General features: G+C 38.1%; 1 protein-coding gene across 2 annotated transcripts in view; it reads left to right on the forward strand.

The window, feature by feature from the left end:
• Positions 1-19,679, forward strand: part of AP2B1 (adaptor related protein complex 2 subunit beta 1) — a 129,130-nt gene that overhangs the window by 45,035 nt on the left and 64,416 nt on the right. For both annotated transcript variants that reach the window (XM_032319599.1, XM_032319600.1), the window contains exons 10-13: positions 5,562-5,677; positions 7,687-7,852; positions 9,161-9,259; positions 17,057-17,316. In XM_032319599.1, the coding sequence (XP_032175490.1) occupies positions 5,562-5,677; positions 7,687-7,852; positions 9,161-9,259; positions 17,057-17,316 (641 nt within the window). The remainder of the gene's footprint in view (positions 1-5,561; positions 5,678-7,686; positions 7,853-9,160; positions 9,260-17,056; positions 17,317-19,679) is intronic.

Consider the following 19,679-nt stretch of genomic DNA (forward strand, 5'->3'; position numbering starts at 1 on the left):
CAGATTTTCAAGCATAGTATCAAACCTGTAAACCTTCTTTTGTCCTGGACACTTCTGTCTCCCGGTCCTCTGTCTTCTCACTTGCTTCAGTCTGGCGTATTGCTTGTTTGGCTTCAGCACAGCCATCATTCATTGGATGGGGCCTCTCTTCGTAGCTCTTTCTTCTTATTGGTACTTCTCTTGCAGCATTTCTTTTGTGTGTGATTGCAATAACTTCTTGAGTCTTAGGGGATATGAGTTACAGTGTTTTGTGTCTGCAGTTTAATTATCTGGAGTAGTATATGGTGACCGTTGCATGTCTGTATGTAATATTTTGAGGTGCATAACACACGTATAATAAATTGCAACCCATTTATATTTAAGGATGACAGAACAGAAAGGTCAATCAGGACTTCTGTGAGCATAGGCAGGGCCGCTGACTAACAGGTTTCTGCTTTAGGGCAGTCGATTTTTACTTCCATGCCCTCTGAAAGAGCCTGTCTGTGATCTTCCAGGGCAGATTGATTTTTAGTTTGGTTGCAGCCTTCCAGTTGGTGTTAGGGGCTGCAGCTTACACTGCCCTGCTTCATTAGTCTCCAATCCTCCATTTGTTCATCATTCAGAAATGCATTGGGATTAATGAAGGCCTCTGTTGGCTGTGATGGTGTGGAGTCAGAGCTCCTTATTTCTTCTTGCTACTTGACTGTGTGCAGTTCTGCTTAGAGTCAGAGAGTTGGACCATATGATTTCTCAAGGATACTAAAATAATTTGTACGGTCTGTCCAGTACTTCTTAGGAACGGAAGGAAACAGATGCTGTGTCAGAGAAGCATCTGTGAAAGCCATGTTCTGATCGGCCTTCCTTGTTTTTATTTGAGACGGGGCTGCTTCACGTAGTTACCGTCGATAAGTCACTCAGCAGTCCAGTGGTTGGAGCAAGACACTCATTCACCCTGGTTTCTGCTCCTGGTTCTTATATCTTAGTTGCTTCAGGGACTCAATGTACTCTGTTCCTCCACTGAGAAATGGGGATGTCTGATTATTGGGTCTTGATGCATTACATCTTCTTTTTCTCATCCCCTTTCACATTCTTATCTTTTCTTCTTTCTTTTTCATTTCTTACTCCTTTTCTTACCCACTTACTTAATTTTCAGAGAGATTTTAGTAGCATAAAGACTAATTTTGTGTTACTCATTGCCAGACGGTCATTGTCTTTTTTACTTCCTTGGCAAAGCTCCAAAGAGTCATACAAAACTGTATCATTCCGAAGTTAAAAGAGATTTTCTATCCCTGGAATTACTAGAAAGCATTCTCCATCTGGATTCCTAGAGGCTGTTAATGCCGTGTTTTGTGACTAATATGGAAAAATAGTCCATACTCTCTGGGAAGGGTTAAACTTCTGATGGCTTTCCCTTCTTCCTTTGACTCGGGTGCACTGGTGGGAATATGAGAGTATGTGAAGAATGAACTTTGTCTGGAGGTGAGTAAGATCAGCCTTCAAGGTTCCTGCCTTCTAGCTGATGCTCTCTCAGGTTGCTTGCATTTGCTGGAACACTTTTCCTAGGCCTGTTTCAGTCATGAAGGTTATCAGTTGGAAAGAGTTTCCTGGCCCAAACACAGTCACTGGGGCAGGAGAGGTGATAATTGCCTGTTTCTAACTAAGCATCCACAGGAAGGAGGAAGAACCAGTGAAGGGATTGTTGTAGACTTTCTGGGTAGCCTTTAAACCAACCTGTTGCATTCTTTCAGGGCATCTTACCCTTTTTTAACTTGTAGTTAGTTCCAAAGATATGACAGATGTGAAAAAATGAATTTTAGTTTCATGCTTAGCTATGAGAGCAGGGCCTTTTGGAAAGTTTAGATGTCTTTAAGAGTTTATGCTGTATTTTTATCATAACTGTAAATACAGGTGTTTCTGTGTTGCTATAAGTATGCTGCGGTGAAAAAATACATAAAATTTTGTGCCAGTTGGCTAGGTTAAAGATTAAGCAGTAAGCTGCTCAACCAATAAATAGCACTGGAAAGGTAATCCCATAGTATTGTTTTTTCAGTAACTTTTGCCTATTTCTATTTTGTCTGTTTTTTTTTTTTTAAGTAGATTTTACTCCCTGACCCCCACCTTTATTGAGGTATAATTGACAAAATTGTATATATTTACAGTGTATACCTATTTCTTTAAGGAGGCGATAAACTCCTGTCCTTCTTAGGAGTCTTAGTGTTAGTCTTCCAAATAAAATCAAATGGTTTTATTTCCTTGAGAGATTCGGCAGTAAGTTCTGAACTTCCTAGTCTTCTGCTCTCTGGTGTTTACTATTTCTGTTTTTTAATAAATCAAGATAAGATACTGATATGTGTCTCATCCCCATATGTATGTATGTATGTATGTATGTATTATGTTTAGTTAGCCACCATATTCATCCCTTAATTTTAAAACAAAGATTATATTTTTCCTGTTAGGAAAGCCATATGTGTTTCCTAAATAAAACTATAAAATAAGACATGTTGAACAAAAATGAAACCCTGTTTCCTCCTACCTATTTCACTTTCCCAGAGACAATGTGAATGTGATTTTCAGTCTTCGTCTGTGTAGTCATTCATACACAGGTGTACTTCTTACAGAAGTGAGATCATCCTAAAAATGCTATTTCTTTTTGTCTTCTGCCTTTTTTGTTAAATTATACATGGACATTTTTCCATGTAACTGTTAACATTTGACATCATTTTTAGTGGATTTATAGGCATAATATTTGGTGGCTTCATAATTTGCTTAACCTTCCTCTTATTGTTGGGCCTTAAAGTTCGTGCTCCTTTTCCAAATAATAGTATAAAGAAGACTTTGTAGCTAAGTCTTGGATCTCTAGTGAAAGCAAACATTTTTTCATTTGTTAACCTTTTGGAATTGCTTGTTCATGTCCTGTGCACCTTTTTCCAGTGGGCTTTTCCACATTGATTTTTTTTTAAATCTTTTATAATTAAAGATATTAATCCCTCATTTTGTTAGCAGTTATTTTCCCAATTTGTTTTCCTTTTGATTTCATTTGATGTCTCGATGAACAGAAGTTTACATTTGCTTATATGGTGAGTTGTTTTCTCAGTAGTTCTTTAGTGGCACACCTAGAAGATTGTGCTTCACCTCCAACTAAGACTCAACCAGTATTGTCTATTTTTATGGCAAATAAAAATGGTTTTTTACACTTAAAGATATTTTTAGTAATTAAAACAATTAGAAAGAGTTTTGGTGAAAAATATGAGGGTGAGGATCAAACATCCGAACAAATCATCCTTTCCTCACTGTTGTTGTCTCATACTAAGTTTTATAAGTGCATATACCTTTCTCTGTTTCCAGACTTTTTTGTCTGAATAGTGATTGGATGTTTACCCTTGCCCCTCTGCCATACTGCTGTAATAAATGGTAGGCTTTTTTTTTTCTTTAACCCAAAAGCAGTATGTTTGAGACGACAATTTCCTTGAAAATTACTGTCCCAGACTTAAATGCTTTCTAAATATTGATGCATCATAGGAAATGGCCTTCTGTCTTTATTATAATAATGATAGGAAGGGCTCACTAAATGTGAGCTTTATATCAAGCCCTGTGTTAGCCACTGTATCTGTATTATTTAATTTATGATAATTTAAATCTTAAAGACCTTATCCTATTTACTTTATAATTGATCACAATTTATATGTTTAAATTTTTCCAGTTATTTTGCTATTGCAGTAACTGCACAGGAAAAACTAGCTAAAAATTAATAAAATAGAATCCAAAAGTAGAAAAAATACATAAAGATGGCAGAATCATTTCATGGTGCAACAGAGTCATCATATGAATAACCTCAAGATGCAATTTTGTTTTCATTTAATTGCTTGGAGTGATTTAACTTAGTACCTTTAAAAGATTTTATTATCGTAGTTTTCAGGCTAACGTAGAGTTTCCACTAAAGAAGAATTGATAATGAGCTCTCATGTATACCTCATCCATTTTGAACAAATATCAACATGTTGCTGCTTTTATCTTCACTCTCTCCTTCAGGGAGTGGAGTGCTATTGAATTTTAATGCAGATCCCAGATAGGATCTTACTAGAGTAGTCCAGTGTGTGTATCTAATAGGAGGGTCCCTAAAAAAATATATCGTCACAATACCATTACTGTACCCAATAACTTAACAATAATTCTTAATCTCATTGGAGACCCCACCCATGTTCAGTTTTCCTTAGTTGTGTTTCAGTGTCTTTTTTTTTTTAAAGATTTTATTTATTTATTTGACAGACAGAGATCACAAGTAGGCAGAGAGGCAGGCAGAGAGAGGAGGAAGCAGGCTCCCTGCTGAGCAGAGAGCCCGATGCGGGGCTTGATCCGAGGATCCTGGGATGATGACATGGGCCAAAGGCAGAGGCTTTAACCCACTGAGCCACCCAGGCGCTCCTTCATTGTCTTTTTATAGTTGGTTTGTTCAAATAAAAATCTAAAGAAGATCCACACATTGCATTTAGTTAATGTCTCGTAAGTCATAACTTACTTTTGGTGCCATTTATTAAAGGGACTAGGTCATTAGGCTTGTACAGTTTCCTGGGGTCTGGATTTGGCTGGTTGTATTTTAGTGATACTGTTTTTTTCTCATTCTGCCATCCCCTGTAGATAATTAAATCTAGAGATTTGGTCATGTTCATCTTCAGTCTTAGGCGATGCTGTGTACTTTCTGTTGAATCTTATCAGGAGGGAGGTAATAGAGTGACCTATCATAGTACATTGTGATATATGATAAATCAGTCCTTGATTTTTAGGATCTCTTGACTGAAATCCTTATCCTTTTAAAAGCTGTGACTTACAGTTTCAGTATGTTAGCTTTATCACTTGTATTCTCCCAAGTGCCTTCATTAATAAAAGATGAGATTAAATTTTATAAAGTATAGGCTGGGGAAAATTGCAGTTTAAGGCTGTAGACTTTCAGTTTTATAGTTCAGAAGATGGCAAATTTTCCTTAGTTTTTTGAGTCACAGATAACTTTGAAAATATAATGAAAGCTATGGAATATATTTTCCCTGGAAAATATACTTGTATGCACATGTGCAATTTGGCAGTTTCACTTCAAGACATTTAAAGATGCTGTCTGCTGTCTCCACTTACCCATGAACTCCAGAAAAAGATCTACTTTGGCTTATTCTTTCATTCTTCTTTCCTCCTACCTTGACTCATTCTTTCTTCTCATTTCTGTTCTCTGTGGCTATCCAAGATGATTATTTTGACTCAACTTATTTGTCAGTATGTGTTGCAATGAATAAAATTTGGGCTATATCTGGAACTTCTGGGTATCTCCATCAAATAGCCTAGCCTCTAGTATAGCTTGGTCAAATTAAGTGCCTGATCTTTTAGTTTAGTTTAGTTGGTGCACTTGTATGTTTCAAAGTTATTTTTATGTTGAAGTTTCGTTATTGAAGAGACCATCTGACTTGTCATTTAATCTGAAGAGCATTGTATGAGCACATTGCTTGATCTCATCCAGACCATTTCAAAGTTATTTTTATGTTGAAGTTGCATTATTGGGAGACCGTCTGACTTGTCATTTATTATGTTCATTTTTGTAGCAATCTGCAGAGCGTTGTGTGAGCACATTGCTTGATCTCATCCAGACCAAAGTAAATTATGTGGTCCAAGAGGCAATTGTCGTCATCAGGGACATCTTTCGCAAATACCCCAACAAGTATGTCCAAATACTTCTACCTTCTTCCTCAGATCATTTAGGAAATGTTTAAGTAAGGCACTTTGAAATTGGCTAGGTAAGAATTATTCTTTGTAAAATAACTGGTCATAATAGGATACTTTATTAAAATAGGATACTTTATTATGAAAAATACTTTTAAAATTAAACATAATTAAAAACACTAAAGTTTTTTTTAATATTAAAAAATATATATCAGGTGGTTACCACAGGGATAAAAACCTGGTTTTTCATCCTGTTTTATTACTTTGAGAGGATTCGAAGCTGAATGACCGTTAGCTGGCATATACTAAAGATAACTAGATTCTTTTTTGGTGACGTTACTATTAAATAGAAAGCCCACGTATTACAGATTTTCCAGGCATATTTCAGTTTATGCCTATTACAGGGCATTTGTGCTTCTTTTCACTCTCAGAAATAAATGTTTCAGTTTGAATGATAAATAGCTACATGGTTGTAAAAGCCAGGAGGGTGACAGTTGCACTGTTTACTTTGCATGTTACCTACTACTTTGTAGAAAGTTCTAGAACATGTTACAAATTATCAGAGTCTCTTTCTGCAGTATTATAGCTATTCCCATAAAGGTGTGCAAAATCTACAGTTGCACTCCATAAATATTTCACATTGAGCCCTCTTAGTCGATGAAGCAAAAACACTTAATTAGGTTTGATTTTGAAGGCAAGTGATTAAAGGACCTGAAAGGGCGAAATAAGAGCAGGTCTTGTAAGCATCCTATATCTCATTTTACCATATAATCATAGAGGTATTTTGCTGAAGATTCTGATTAGTCTTTAAAGATAGTGTTAAATGAAGCAGCTTGCAATAAGTTAACTTCGTTGGTGGACTCAGAATTAGAAGAGATACTTTATTTAGCAAAGTAGTGGTTTATTTAGCATTACATATACATTTTTTAAAATTTTAGAAGTGGTATTTTTGGGAAAAAGATATTACCACTCTCCCAGGAAAGAGGAGAGTTGGATTTCTAAGTTTAGAAAGATTAAGGGTGGAGATGTATATTTCATTGTGGTTAGTGGAGAAATGTGTCCATTTCTGGTTTCTATTAATAAGGGGTTATGACAGTTTAAGAAAGTGCTATCAATCAAGAATGTGGTTTAATTAGTGGAAGTAGGGCAACAATTAAATGTACTATTCAGTGGTCTACATCCCATTTATTACTTATTGTCAGTTTTTTAAAGATTTATTTATTTTTGAGAGAGCAAGCAAGTCGGGGGGGAAGGCAGGGGGAGAAAACTCTTAGCACAGAGCCCGATGTGGGGTTTGATCCTAAGACCCCAAGATCATGATCTGAGCTGAAACCAGGAGTCAGGCATTCAAGCAACTGCACCACCCAGGCATGCCCACATTGTCATTTTTATGTTTAAAATGACCTTAGCCAAGGAGATGGATTCAATGTGGCAAATGAGAGCACTATAGACCGGTGCAAATAAAAATAAATACTTGAATTATTTGTTTCTTTGGAGGAATGAGTCCTTAGTATGGGTGCGTTGGGAGGAAGGAACTTAAAATCTCCATAAAAAGCAGAGTTAGTAGATTAGTAGATGAAATTACTGTTTTTAGTCTGGATGCTGCTGTTGTCTAACTCTTTCCTAAAAGTATAGCAGAATTTCTGTTCCTTTACCGTGAAGGCAAAGTGGGATAATGCATAGGAAAATTCTCTGATCTAGGTAATAAGAAAGGTTGTTAGAAATTGTAATTAGTGGTATTATCTTATACCACAGGTTAATTTTTCCTTGTGAAAAGAGTATCTGATGAGCTTTTATAACAGTTTATGGTCAGTTATGAAAACGTAATTGAAGGGAAACTTAAGACAATCTTCTGGCTTAAAGCCTGTGCATTCTCTTGACCAAAAGTCTTTATAGTTTGGTGGTTTGGTTTACGGTACGTTGTTGGTGGTTTTGTTTTTAGCTTTCATTGTTAAATACAGTTCTCCGTTGTGCTCAGTGTAATGCTAGTTCATTTTGTTAAACCAGGTATGAAAGTATCATTGCCACTCTGTGTGAGAATTTAGACTCGCTGGATGAACCAGACGCCCGAGCAGCTATGATTTGGATTGTGGGAGAATATGCTGAGAGAATTGACAATGCAGATGAGTTACTAGAGAGCTTCCTGGAGGGTTTTCATGACGAGAGCACCCAGGTAAGTTCTCATCTGTGTCCTGTGTGTGATCTTTTGGGGAAGATTTCAGGGAAAGTAAAGGTTATGCACTTTACTCTGTGTGTGTGTGTGTGTGTGTGTGAGAGAGAGAGAGAGAGAGAGAGAATTTATGTATATATAGAATGTACATTTTCTCCCCAAAGGGTTCTTTTCATTTGTGCTAATTTCTGGTGGGACAAATCTGCCTTAGACCAGTGGTTCTCAAACTTGAATGAACCTAGAGAGTTTGTTAAAACACGGGTTTCTGGGCCCCCTCCTTAGTGTTTCTGACTCATTGGGTCTGAAATGGGCTTAAGCATTTTCATTTCTTACTGGATTCAGGGGCTGCTGCTGCCAGTGGTCCAAAACCATGCTCTAATAACTACTGGCTGAGAGCAGTAGTTACCACTCTTTAATTTTCTCTTACCAGTAAATGATGACCTATTCCTGTTCCTAATGGTTAGCAGGTGTTCTCACCTAGGGCTGGGGTAAGGACTAGCATGTGCAGTTTGGAAAGATTCTCTGTGGGTGGTTAAGACTCCCCCTGCCATCTTCTGTCTGTCCTCTACCAAAATGGAGAGGTGACCTCAGAGCCACAGGCCTGGACAAGCAGATAAATTATAAAACCCTTTTCTCCTGGCATTTGCACTCACACTGCACTTTGAAGGTCATGTATATAATTTGCCTTAGTAATTTTTTTAAAAAGATTTTATTTATTTATTAGACAGAGATCTCAAGCAGGCAGAGAGGCAGGCAGAGAGAGGAAGGGAAGCAGGCTCCCTGCTGAGCAGAGAGCCTGATGTGGGGCTCGATCCCAGGACCCTGGGATCATGACCTGAGCCAAAGCCAGAGGCTTTAACCCACTGAGCCACCAAGGCGCCCCTTGCCTTAGTAATTTGAATGGGCTTTATGAGGAATGCATACAAGCCTGTGGCTTTGTGTATGGTTCAGCAACCCACTTTTAATTAGCCATGATCTGGTATGATTTTACTGTTTTTTGGCTCTTGTTCTAATATGACAGATAATTCCTTAATTCTCCCTAAGTTGTATCTTTTGGCAGAAGTGTATAATAAAGGATTTAATAAATAATCAAGCAGTTTTTGATGCCAAAAATGCAGTTTGGGGATAAGAGGCTACCAAGTTCTTAATTGATGAATACCTTTGACCTGCTGTTTTTGATAATGGCTGAGTTCTAGCTTTGTCAGAAGCCCCCATAGTAATTCATAGGTGGTAAGCACTACTTTGGAAATGATGGTAGGGAATAATGCAAATGCCTTTCACTTTATCTGTTAAATTATGTCACGCTCTTAGGTGCAGCTCACTCTGCTTACTGCCATCGTGAAGCTGTTTCTCAAGAAACCATCAGAAACACAGGAGCTGGTACAGCAAGTCTTGAGTTTGGCAACACAGGTATGAAATCTAAAAAAAGCGTGGGTTTGATTGTCTGGTTTTATATTTTGGAAATTAGGAAACTCTAAGAAGACCCATTTGGAGAGATTTTAATTGAAAAGGGTGAAGTCTTTAGATCCTGTTAAAATATAAAAACAGTGTCTCTTATACCACTGAATTATAGCTAGTTCTTTGGCTTTACCAGTTTTTATCATAGTTCATGAAAATTGAACTTAGATTTTTTTTACTGTCAATGAAGGACCTACCATATGAAAATAACATTGAGTCTCAGTGATACTGGGTGATTCACTTGCATCTCTTTCCTTTTGGGGGACTTAGTTTTAGATTCAAATCAAAGTACCATGCTGGTAAATGCCTTGACAAAGGTCTCAGGTATTGTTCTACCTTTTAGAGTTGATTGCCTGTCTCTTTAAAGAATTTTAAAGTACTTATGCTGCCTCCTTAATTATTGGATATTTTTGGTCCTCCCTAGGATGAGTTCTGATTTCAGGAATGTGGCAGCCGGCCATAGAGATCAGGTCATTGTTTTAGATCCACTGAGATCAAAATAATTTATTTTACCTAGTGTAACTATAATAGTAATCATCAATTCATTAATTCATAATTTAGTTATGTTCTTAATTGAATTTATGAACAGGCTGAGTGTAGCAGGCTGTCAGAAGTTCAGGTGTGTGTCTATATAGATCTGAGTCAGATACTCAGTTTATCATTTTTCTTATTCATCTCTTTATAGTGGTATTTTATCAGAATTTAAAATCCTTTCACAATACTTTGCCTAGTTCTAACTTGTCATCTTTCCTGTTACTAATTTTACATCTTTTAAAATGTATTTGTTAGAGTTCTTTGAAGTGGTGTTTTTTTTTTTTTTAAACTTCCCTTTTAAGTATCTTCCTTTTTGCCTGAAGCAAAGCAGTTTCTATAACCATCAAGGCAGTGGTTATTTAATATTACCTGTGTTGAAGGGAGCATTCTAGACTTCCTAGTCTTAGACCCTTGATCATTCGTTTGGATCTGTGTTAAGATGAATTTAAAACAAGTTTCTAAAGAGAATCTGGGCCTTTCTCTCTGCTCATCTGCAGGTAAGGATAGTCCTATAATCAAGCAACTGTCCTTGATAGGTTCCCCTTGTAATTCACAAGTTTTCAGCCCCGTCTCCATCTCCTATTTAAGTCTTATGGGTCTGTATTTAAAAGGCATCATCAGAGAGCTGTATTTTGGATTCTTTTCAAGAGTTCAGACCTCAGTCTTGTCATCCCCTAGTATTTGTCAAAACTTGCCTGAGATAAAGTGTTTGGGGAGGATTGCTTAAAGGATATAAGGACTCTATTCTTACTGATAGTCGAAATTCACCACTGAATCAAGCCAAATTATTAGAGGGCTGGCTAGCTAGACTGCATTTTACCCTGCCCCTAATAGAATTTCATTTATTAAACTGTATGGATCCTGTCACCTTGTAGTAGGGGTTATCATGAAAAACTGTCCTCTTTGGATCTGTTGTCAAAATTATTTGTTATTCCATGTATATGTTTTTTTCTCTGTGAGGTCCCATCAAAGTCCTAACCACTTTTGGATTCTCCTCCGCATTGGTATGTAGTTAACCGCCCATCTGAATAGCTTACCTGACTAGGTTTCTTGTTTGTATCAGCTGGAAACCTTAGAATCAAATTTAGGTATCTCCTGTAGAAAATGTATAGGTCATTGTGGCATGCATTTTTCTCTTTTTAGTTTGACTTAGGCTCTCTAGCCTTAGATGCATTTTTGTAAGCTTTGCTAAGTCCTTTCCTAGGACAGGGCAGATATAAGTAAACCATCAGACATTCCTGATTATAGACTTTTTGTAAAAGGACTAGTGTAGAATCTTTAATAATAACCATTTGTGTTGTGCTTACTATGTGCCAGGCATTCTAGTAAGTACTTTACATATTAACTTAATCTCAGTAAGGGTTGCTACTGTTGTATTCCTTTTTCTTTTTTTTAATTTTATTTATTCATTTGCGACAGACCGATAGAGAGACTGTGAGCAGGGGGAGGGGCAGAGGGTGAGGGAAAAGCAGATTCCCTGCCCAGCAGGGAGCCCAACATGGGGCTCTGGTCCTAGGAGCCTGGGATCACAAACTGAGCTGGAGGCAGAACCTTAACCATCTGAGCCACCCAGGCGCCCTGGTATTATTCCTATTTTATACATGAATAAACTAGGACATGGCCCTGTTACTATGGGGCAGAGTTAGGACTCAAACCCTGGAAGCCTGGCTTCAGCATCTTTGCCGTTCTCTACTGTGCTGTGCTGCTTCTCCAGTCTGAAGGTCAGGGATGACTTTGAGACTACGCATTCCCTTCTTTTCCCTGCTTGAAGCACTCTTGTGCATTACCCATATATATAAGTGAACTTAGTAGTTTTAAGATCATTGTGAATCATTATTTCATACTTGATTATAAATAATTACTAAGCAGTTTCCCTAGCCCTGCCTTTTCTGTCCAGTTAATGAGATCTGAAGAGTTAGCAAATAACAAGCATGTTTATATATTATACATATATATGTAATTATTATTATTATTGTGCATATATATAATTTCTACTGGAAGTTTTGTCTCTTTTTTTTCCTTCCTCAAGTTTGTGGAATAATATAATACACACACACACACACACACACACACCCCGGTGCAAAAGGGTGGTTTTACTAAAGCACAGGGACAAGACCCATGGGCAGGAAGAGCCGCTGAACCTAGTACTTTTGGTTGGTACCAATTTAAATTGAGGGCAGTGTGATCTGCTAAGTTGTGTTAATTTGAATTGGGTGATGGGATTCTGTTTCTGCCACATCTCTGATTCAGGACATGACTGAGCACATTTCTTTCTAATATAGCTCTTCTCCCATCTCTACAGTAGAGTTAATTAATACTATTTTTTACCTGTGCTGAGAATTCAGTAAAGTATATGTGAAATATTTATGCTTCTAATTTTAAATAAAGTGGTGGTATAATTAGAAATATTATTAGGGGAAAGAAAATGAACCCTTGAATCCAAAACTTCATTTTAAAGATTTGTCTTCTTTGCTTTGGTAGATAGAGAGGAGTTAGTTAAGAATATACACAGAAGTGTCCAGACTTTAATAATTACCCTGTATAGTGTATGAAAGAAAAATTAAGATGAAGACTTCTCTATCTGTGAACTAGAAACCACCATCATCAAAATCACCTGTGTTGCTTGTTGCAAGTGTCAGTTCCTAGGCCTGCTCCTGACATAATGAATGAAACTCTGTGGCCCTAGAATCTGCCGCTGAGTGGCCTTTCCTGGTGTGTGCTAATGCTCACAGTCCAGTGTAAGAATTGTTCTTTTAGAGCTTGCCTGAGAAGAATTATTTTGGAAGCTCTCAGATTTTTAGAAATGGACTCCGCCCCCCCCCCCCCCCCCCGCCCCCCGATCCTGGCAAGGAACTCTGGGGCTAGCAGAAAAACAGATCTAAAACCAAATTTTCTGAGCCACCAAACACATTATGGCACCCTAAAATCATAAAAAGTTTGTATTTTCATGTCCCAAGTCCTTAACTGGGTCTGATTTTTAAAGTCTGTGTCTATTAAGATTTACAATGTGTATATGCTTTCTTTCTTTCTTTCTTTTTTTTTTTTTTTTTGAGAGAGAGCATGTGGTAGGGGGCCAGAGGGAAAGGGAGAAAGAGAATCTCAAGCAGGCTCCATGCCCAGCACAGAGCCCAAAATGAGACTCAATCTCATGATCCTGTGGACCTAAACCAAAATCAAGAGTCAGATTGAACTGGGGATGCCTGGGTGGCTCAGTCTGTTAAGCGTCTGCCTTCAGTTCAGGTTGTGATCTCGGGGTCCTGGGATCCAGCCCTTTATCAGGCTTCCTGCCCAGTGGAGTGTTTGCTTCTTACTCTGCCTTTCCCCTCACCCCCAGCTTGTTCTTGCTCTCTCTCTCTCAAATAAATAAATAAAGTCTTTAAAAAATAAAAATAAAAAAGAGTCAGACGTAACTGAGCCATCTAGGCACCCCCTGTCTGTTTACCCTTTAATCCATTGATTCTGTATGCAGCATTTGCCCTATTGCAGTGTTTTGAATTTGTTAGGGGAGGAGAAGTCCTCAGACTTTTTTTTATAGATGTACATAATTTTGTAAATTCCCACAGGAATTTTTTCTTTTTGCCATTTGGTTAAGTATGTGTTCAATGGAGGAAATAAATAATTTGAAGTAAAAAAGTATTTTAATTAATATATTATTAAATTGTATTTTAAAGTTTAATACCTCATCAGTATTACTAATTTGTAAAGACAGAAGACTGAATTTCCCAGTCAATGAGGTGCATTATTCATTTTAATTATATAATAAAAAGCATAATTAGTCTACGAATTTCAAATGGTATGCTTTGGAGATTGAGTATATAAATTAAGATTTAACTTTTAATTTATGTATCAACAAAAGCTGGGGTAGGATTGCTTTCCTGACCTGTTATTTTGAGAAACTCGCATTCTACGCTATTAAAAAATCATTTTATTTATATATATATATATATATATATATATTTAAAGATTTTATTTATTTATTTGACAGACAGAGATCACAAGTAGGCAGAGAGACAGGCAGAGACAGAGGAGGAAGCAGGCTCCCAGCCGAGCAGAGAGCCCGATGTGGGGCTCGATCCCAGGACCCTGGGCTCATGACCTGAGCTGAAGGCAGAGGCTTTAACCCGCTGAGCCACCCAGGCGCCCCAGTTTATTTATATTTTATAATCTTCAAAGTTTGTTTCCAAATGAATATCTGAGGAGGTTTCAGGCTGCTATTTATAAATGAATTACCTGACTCCTCAAAAACAAAACAAAATCATTTAAATTGGGTACTATCACTGTTTCCTTTTTTTAACTCTGGCATTTCAAATACTACAAACATTTTGATATGGTGTGTATGTATGATATATATATATGTAATTCTGTTCTGGTGATGCTCCCTGTGTATGTGATAAAGATTATCTTAAGTTATGTTTACAGTTTTGATACTCTATTAACTAACTTGCCGTATCTTGGTATTCTTTATGCTTTTTTTTTTAAACCAGTAATCCACTGTGGATGCAAATTAAATAATATATAACTGAAGAAAAACCATGTAAAACCATGTAGTCAAAACCATTGCGTTCACTGCTCGTATTAAGATGAATGCTAAGTGCCTTACTTGGCTAAATCATAAACCAGTTCATCTGCTTACTTAGCAGCTCACATGGAAGCACTCAGATTGGCCCAATTTCGAAGAAAATATTTTTGTAGTGTTTTAAATACAGATAACTGCAACAGGGACTTGTGGCAGTGGCACAGCATGGGCATACATGCCACCGTATACACATACTCTGAGAGGTAGATACCAGGATATTTATTTCCACTCCCTAATGATCACATGAATGAATGAGTGAATGAATGAATGGCAGGAGGGAGGGAGAAAGAGGCAGGAATCTAAATGTCCATTAAAAGGCCTAAGTGATAATGTGGTGCTGTATATATAGGGAAAATTGCAGGTGTATGTGCTAATGTGGAAAGTACCTTGCAGCGCAGTAAATATAATGTGAAACTAGTTTTGTATAAAATGAATATATGTATGCTGAGGAGCTTTCTGGAAGGATACATATCACACTGGAGGGTTAAAGTGGGGAAGGGTTGGATGTTTGGGAAGACTTAAAATTTTTATTTATTTTGGGATGCCTGGGTGGCTCAGTTGATTAAGCGGCTGCCTTCGGCTCAGGTCATGATCCCAGCGTTCTGGGATCGAGTCCCACATCGGGCTCCTTGCTCGGCAGGGAGCCTGCTTCTCCCTCTGCCTCTAGCCTGCCACTCTGTCTGCCTGTGCTTGCGCTCTGTATCTCTCTCTCTAACAAATAAATAAAATCTTAAAAAAAAAAAAAAATTTATTTATTTTAATTATTTATTTTTAAAAATATTTTATTTGTTTATTTGACAGAGTAGGATAGAGAGTGGGAGAGCTTGAGCCAGGGAGAGGGGCAGAGGGAAAGGAAAAAGCAGTCTTCCCCACTGAGCAGAGAGCCCAGTGTGGGGTTCAATCCCAAGACTCTGGGATCATGACCAGAGCTGAAGGCAGACGCTTAAACAACTGAGCCACCCAGATGCCCCTGTTTGTTAAAGTTTTTAAAATTTTTTTTAAAGATTTTATTTTTTAATTTGACAGAGAGAGATCACAAGTAGGCCGAGAGGTAGGCAGAGAGAGGGGGTGAAGCAGGCTCCCTGCTGAGCAGAGCCTGATGTGGGGCTCGATCCCAGGACCCTGGATCATGACATAAGCCGAAAGCAGAGGCTTAACCTACTGAGCCACCCAGGCGCCCCTAAAGATTTTATGTTTAAGTAATCTCTACACCCAGCATAGGGCTTGAACTCATGACCCCAGAATAAAAGTTGTTAACTCTACCAACTGAGCCAGCGAGGAGCATCAGAGACTTATTTTTATATTACAAATTTTTTTTTTTAAGATTTTATTTATTTGACAGACAGAGATCACAAGTAGGCAGAGAGGCAGGCAGAGAGAGAGAGTGAGAGAAGGAAGCAGGCTCCCTGCTGAGCAGAGAGCCCGATGTGGGACTTGATCCCAGGACCCTGAGATCATGACCTGAGCCGAAGGCAGCGGCTTAACCCAATGAGCCACCCAGGTGCCCTATATTACAAATTTCTAATTGTGATGTGGCATTGATAATTTTTTTTTCTTAGCAGTGAGTATGTATAAAATTATTTTAAAACTACTACAGAAAAAAAAACAAATTAAGATGTCACCCCTTTGTGGAGGTGCCTGGGTGGCTTGGTCGGTTAAGTGTCTGACTTCGCTGGGGTCATGATCTCAGGGTTCTGGGATTGATCCCCATGTCCGGCTTCTCACTCAGCATGAAGTCTGCTTGTTCTTCCCCCGTTACCCCTCCTCTTGCTTGTGTTCTCTCTTGAATAATAAAATCTTAAAAAAAAAAAATTCTCCTCCTTCTGTCCCCCCTCCCCCCCCCCCCCAACAAAATGTCACTCCTTTGGGAAGCAGTCAGTTCCATGCTGTCTTTGAAAATTTTTTATTGGTTTAGAAAATAGTACTTCCCATTCTGTATGGTAATAATTAGTACTCAGAGCGTGTCAAAGTCAGGCACTGTGTGTTGTCGCCCTTTACTTCCAGAGCCTAGTGTCTCGACCACAGGAGATACTTAGTAAATCCTTGAATGAGGAAAGAAAGTACAGGTGAAATATTTGTGAGGTATATTTCATGAGTAATCCTGCTAATATTTATAGCAGTTAAAAAAACGTTATTTTTATGTTTCAAGGCCTTCTCGAGGAATTAATTTTTACCAGATTAAACTTCTGTTTTCCTTTTCCCAACTTCCCTTGAATTTCCGTCTTAGGACTAACCCATCTCAATTTATATTTAAATTCCTTGAAGCATTAGAGATTGTAGAATTATGACTGTGTTAAAACAAAGTTGAGTGTAAATATTTTTTTTAAGGTTATACGTATTTATTTGAGAGTGAGAGAGAGCTCAAATGGGGTGGGAGGTGCAGAGGAGAAGGGAGAAGCAGGCTTCCCAGCTGAGCAGGAAGCTGATCCAGGGAGCTGGATCCTGGGTCTCTGGGATCATGACCTAAGCCGAAGGCAGATGCTTAACTCACTGAGCCAGCTAGGCACCTGAGTTTAAATATCCTAACAGCCAACTCTTTATAAATCACTACAGCATTGCCTTGATAAAAAGTTAAGTAGGATGGGTTTTTGTATGGAGAAAAGTTCCATTTAAACCTTCTTGCCCTTACCTTTCATTAGGATTCTGATAATCCTGACCTTCGAGACCGGGGCTATATTTATTGGCGCCTTCTCTCAACGGACCCTGTCACAGCCAAAGAAGTAGTCTTGTCTGAGAAGCCACTGATCTCTGAGGAGACAGATCTTATCGAGCCAACTCTGCTGGATGAGCTGATCTGCCACATTGGATCTTTGGCTTCCGTGTACCATAAGCCTCCCAATGCTTTTGTGGAAGGAAGTCATGGAATCCATCGCAAACACTTGCCAATACATCACGGGAGGTAAGCAGGTGAACTAGATGGGGTTTTTGGTTTCGTTTTGTTTTTAAAGATTTATCTGACAGAGATCACAAGTAGGCAAAGAGGCAGGCAGAGAGAGGGGGAAGCAGGCTCCCTGCTGAGCAGAGATTATGACCTGAGCCTTAACCGAGGGGGTTAAGGCAGAGGCTTAACCCACTGAGCCACCCAGGTGCCCTGAACTAGGTTTTGAGTGAGAAGTAACTCTAGACAGAGTTGGTGTTTCTCATGCTTTTATAGTAGGAAAGAACTTGCTGTGCATTTTACAAACCTGCTGTACTGCCCTAGGGGCTCCATCTGAATAGCAGTGACCACAAACATAATAGGTGAAAGGCCCTCTGTGTTCTAATGTAGGAGTAGATAAGATAATGGCTTTAGAAAATGGTGAAGACCTTCTAAACTGTTAAAGTTTGAGAGTTGTTTAAATCTGTAGCTGAGGGTAGAGAGCTTGTCAGGGCTGAAAATTGAGAAGAAAGCTTTTGTGTACCCTCAGCTTGCTTGCTTGCTTGCTTGCTTTTTTTTTAAGATTTTATTTATTTATTTGAGAGAGAGAGCATAAGTGGCAGGGGCAGCAGGAAGGGATAGCAAAGGGAGAAGCAGACTCCTTGCGGAGCAAGGAGCCCAACATGGAGCTGGCTTCCAGGACCCTGAGATCATGACCTGAGTTGAAGTTACCACCTTAACTGACCAAGCCATCCAGGTGCCCCTGCCTTGAGTGCAACTTTGGTTGAAGCTTATGGATAACGTTAGCAGATAGGCCTTTTGTGCTATAAAGCTAAAAATGAAATAATTGCAGGATTGTTTTATAAAAACCATCTAGATTCCTTCCTTCTCCTGGCTTTGGGCTTTGTTCTTTTTTTATCTCTTTAAGGTGTGAGATTTAAGATTAAGATTAGGTGTGAGATTTTTCTTGCTCTTTGGGGTAAGCCTATATTGCTTTTACCTTCCTTCTTAGAATACCTTTTGCTGCATCCCAAAGACTTTGGACAGTTATGTTTTCATTTTCATTTGTCTCCATGTATTTTTTTATTTCTTTGATTTCATGGTTGACTCACCCATTGTTTAGGAGCATTTTGTTCAGCCCCCATGTATTTATGTTCTTCTCTCAGAATTTTTGTTGTGGTTGATTTCTAGTTTTATATCATTGTGATCATGTGGTCATATGTATTATGTGATTTCAGACTTTTTGAATTTATGAGACCTGTTTTGTGATCTATTTTGGAGAATATTCCATGTGATTCCATTGGAATCACACAAAAATGTGTATTCTGTTTTTGGATGGAATGTTATGAATATATCTGTTAAAAAAAAATCTGGTCCTATGTGTCATTCAAAGCCACTGCTTCCTTATTGGTTTTCTGTGCAGATGATATATCCACTGATGTAAATAGGTTGTTGTCCCCTGCTATTATTGAACTACTGTCAGTTTCTTCCGTAATGTCTATTATTAGTTTGTATTTGGGTGCATTAATATTTATAATTGTATTCTCTTGTTAGATTGTTTTCTTCATGAGGTGGTGTCCATCTTTCCTCTCCTTACAGTCTTTGTTTTAAGGTCTGTTTTGTCCAGTGTAAGTATTACTACCCTGTCTTTTTGCTTCCATTTGCATGGTTAATGTGTTTCCATCCCTTCATTTTCAGTCTGCATGTGTCTTTAGGTCTGAAGTGAGTCTCTTGTGGGCAGCATATAGGTGGCTCTTGCTTTTTTATCCATTCATTCACCCTGTGTTTTCTGATGAGAGCATTTAGATAGAACTGGGATGCAGCAGTGCTGTTCTAAGAGGGAAGATTATAGCAGTACCTTCCTGGGGCCAACTCAGGAAGCAAGTAAAATCGCAACCTTATCTTATATCTAAAGGAACTAGAGAAAGAAGAAAGCACAAAGCTGGTAGAAGGAAGGAAATAGTAAAGATTAGAGTAGAAATAAATGAAATAGAGACCAAAAAAATAACAGAACAGATTAAGGAATCATGACCTGAGCTGAAGGCGGAGGCTTTAACCACTGAGCCACCCAGGCACCGAGTACCGATTTTCTTTTTAACTTGCCTCTGTAACCATATTTATAGACCATTTATATTACCTTTCTCATGATAACTTTTGATCCTCAGAGGGGGGAAGCGAACGAAATCAACCAATAAAAACAACCCTTTCTAGAACACAAGAAAAGGACCAGTATTTCAACTAAAAAGAAACAGTCTCTTACATAAGGTCTTTATCTGATTAATAGTCTCTTTATAATTTGTTACCTTCACAATCCCTTATGTAGTTCCTTTTTAGATAATCTGTGTGTGTGTTTGCATTTGTACTTGTATTGTCTTTTTTTTTTTTTTTTTTTTTTTTTAGATTTT

The sequence above is a fragment of the Mustela erminea genome, chromosome 18, assembly GCF_009829155.1.
Source record: "Mustela erminea isolate mMusErm1 chromosome 18, mMusErm1.Pri, whole genome shotgun sequence".
Lineage (NCBI taxonomy): Eukaryota > Metazoa > Chordata > Mammalia > Carnivora > Mustelidae > Mustela > Mustela erminea.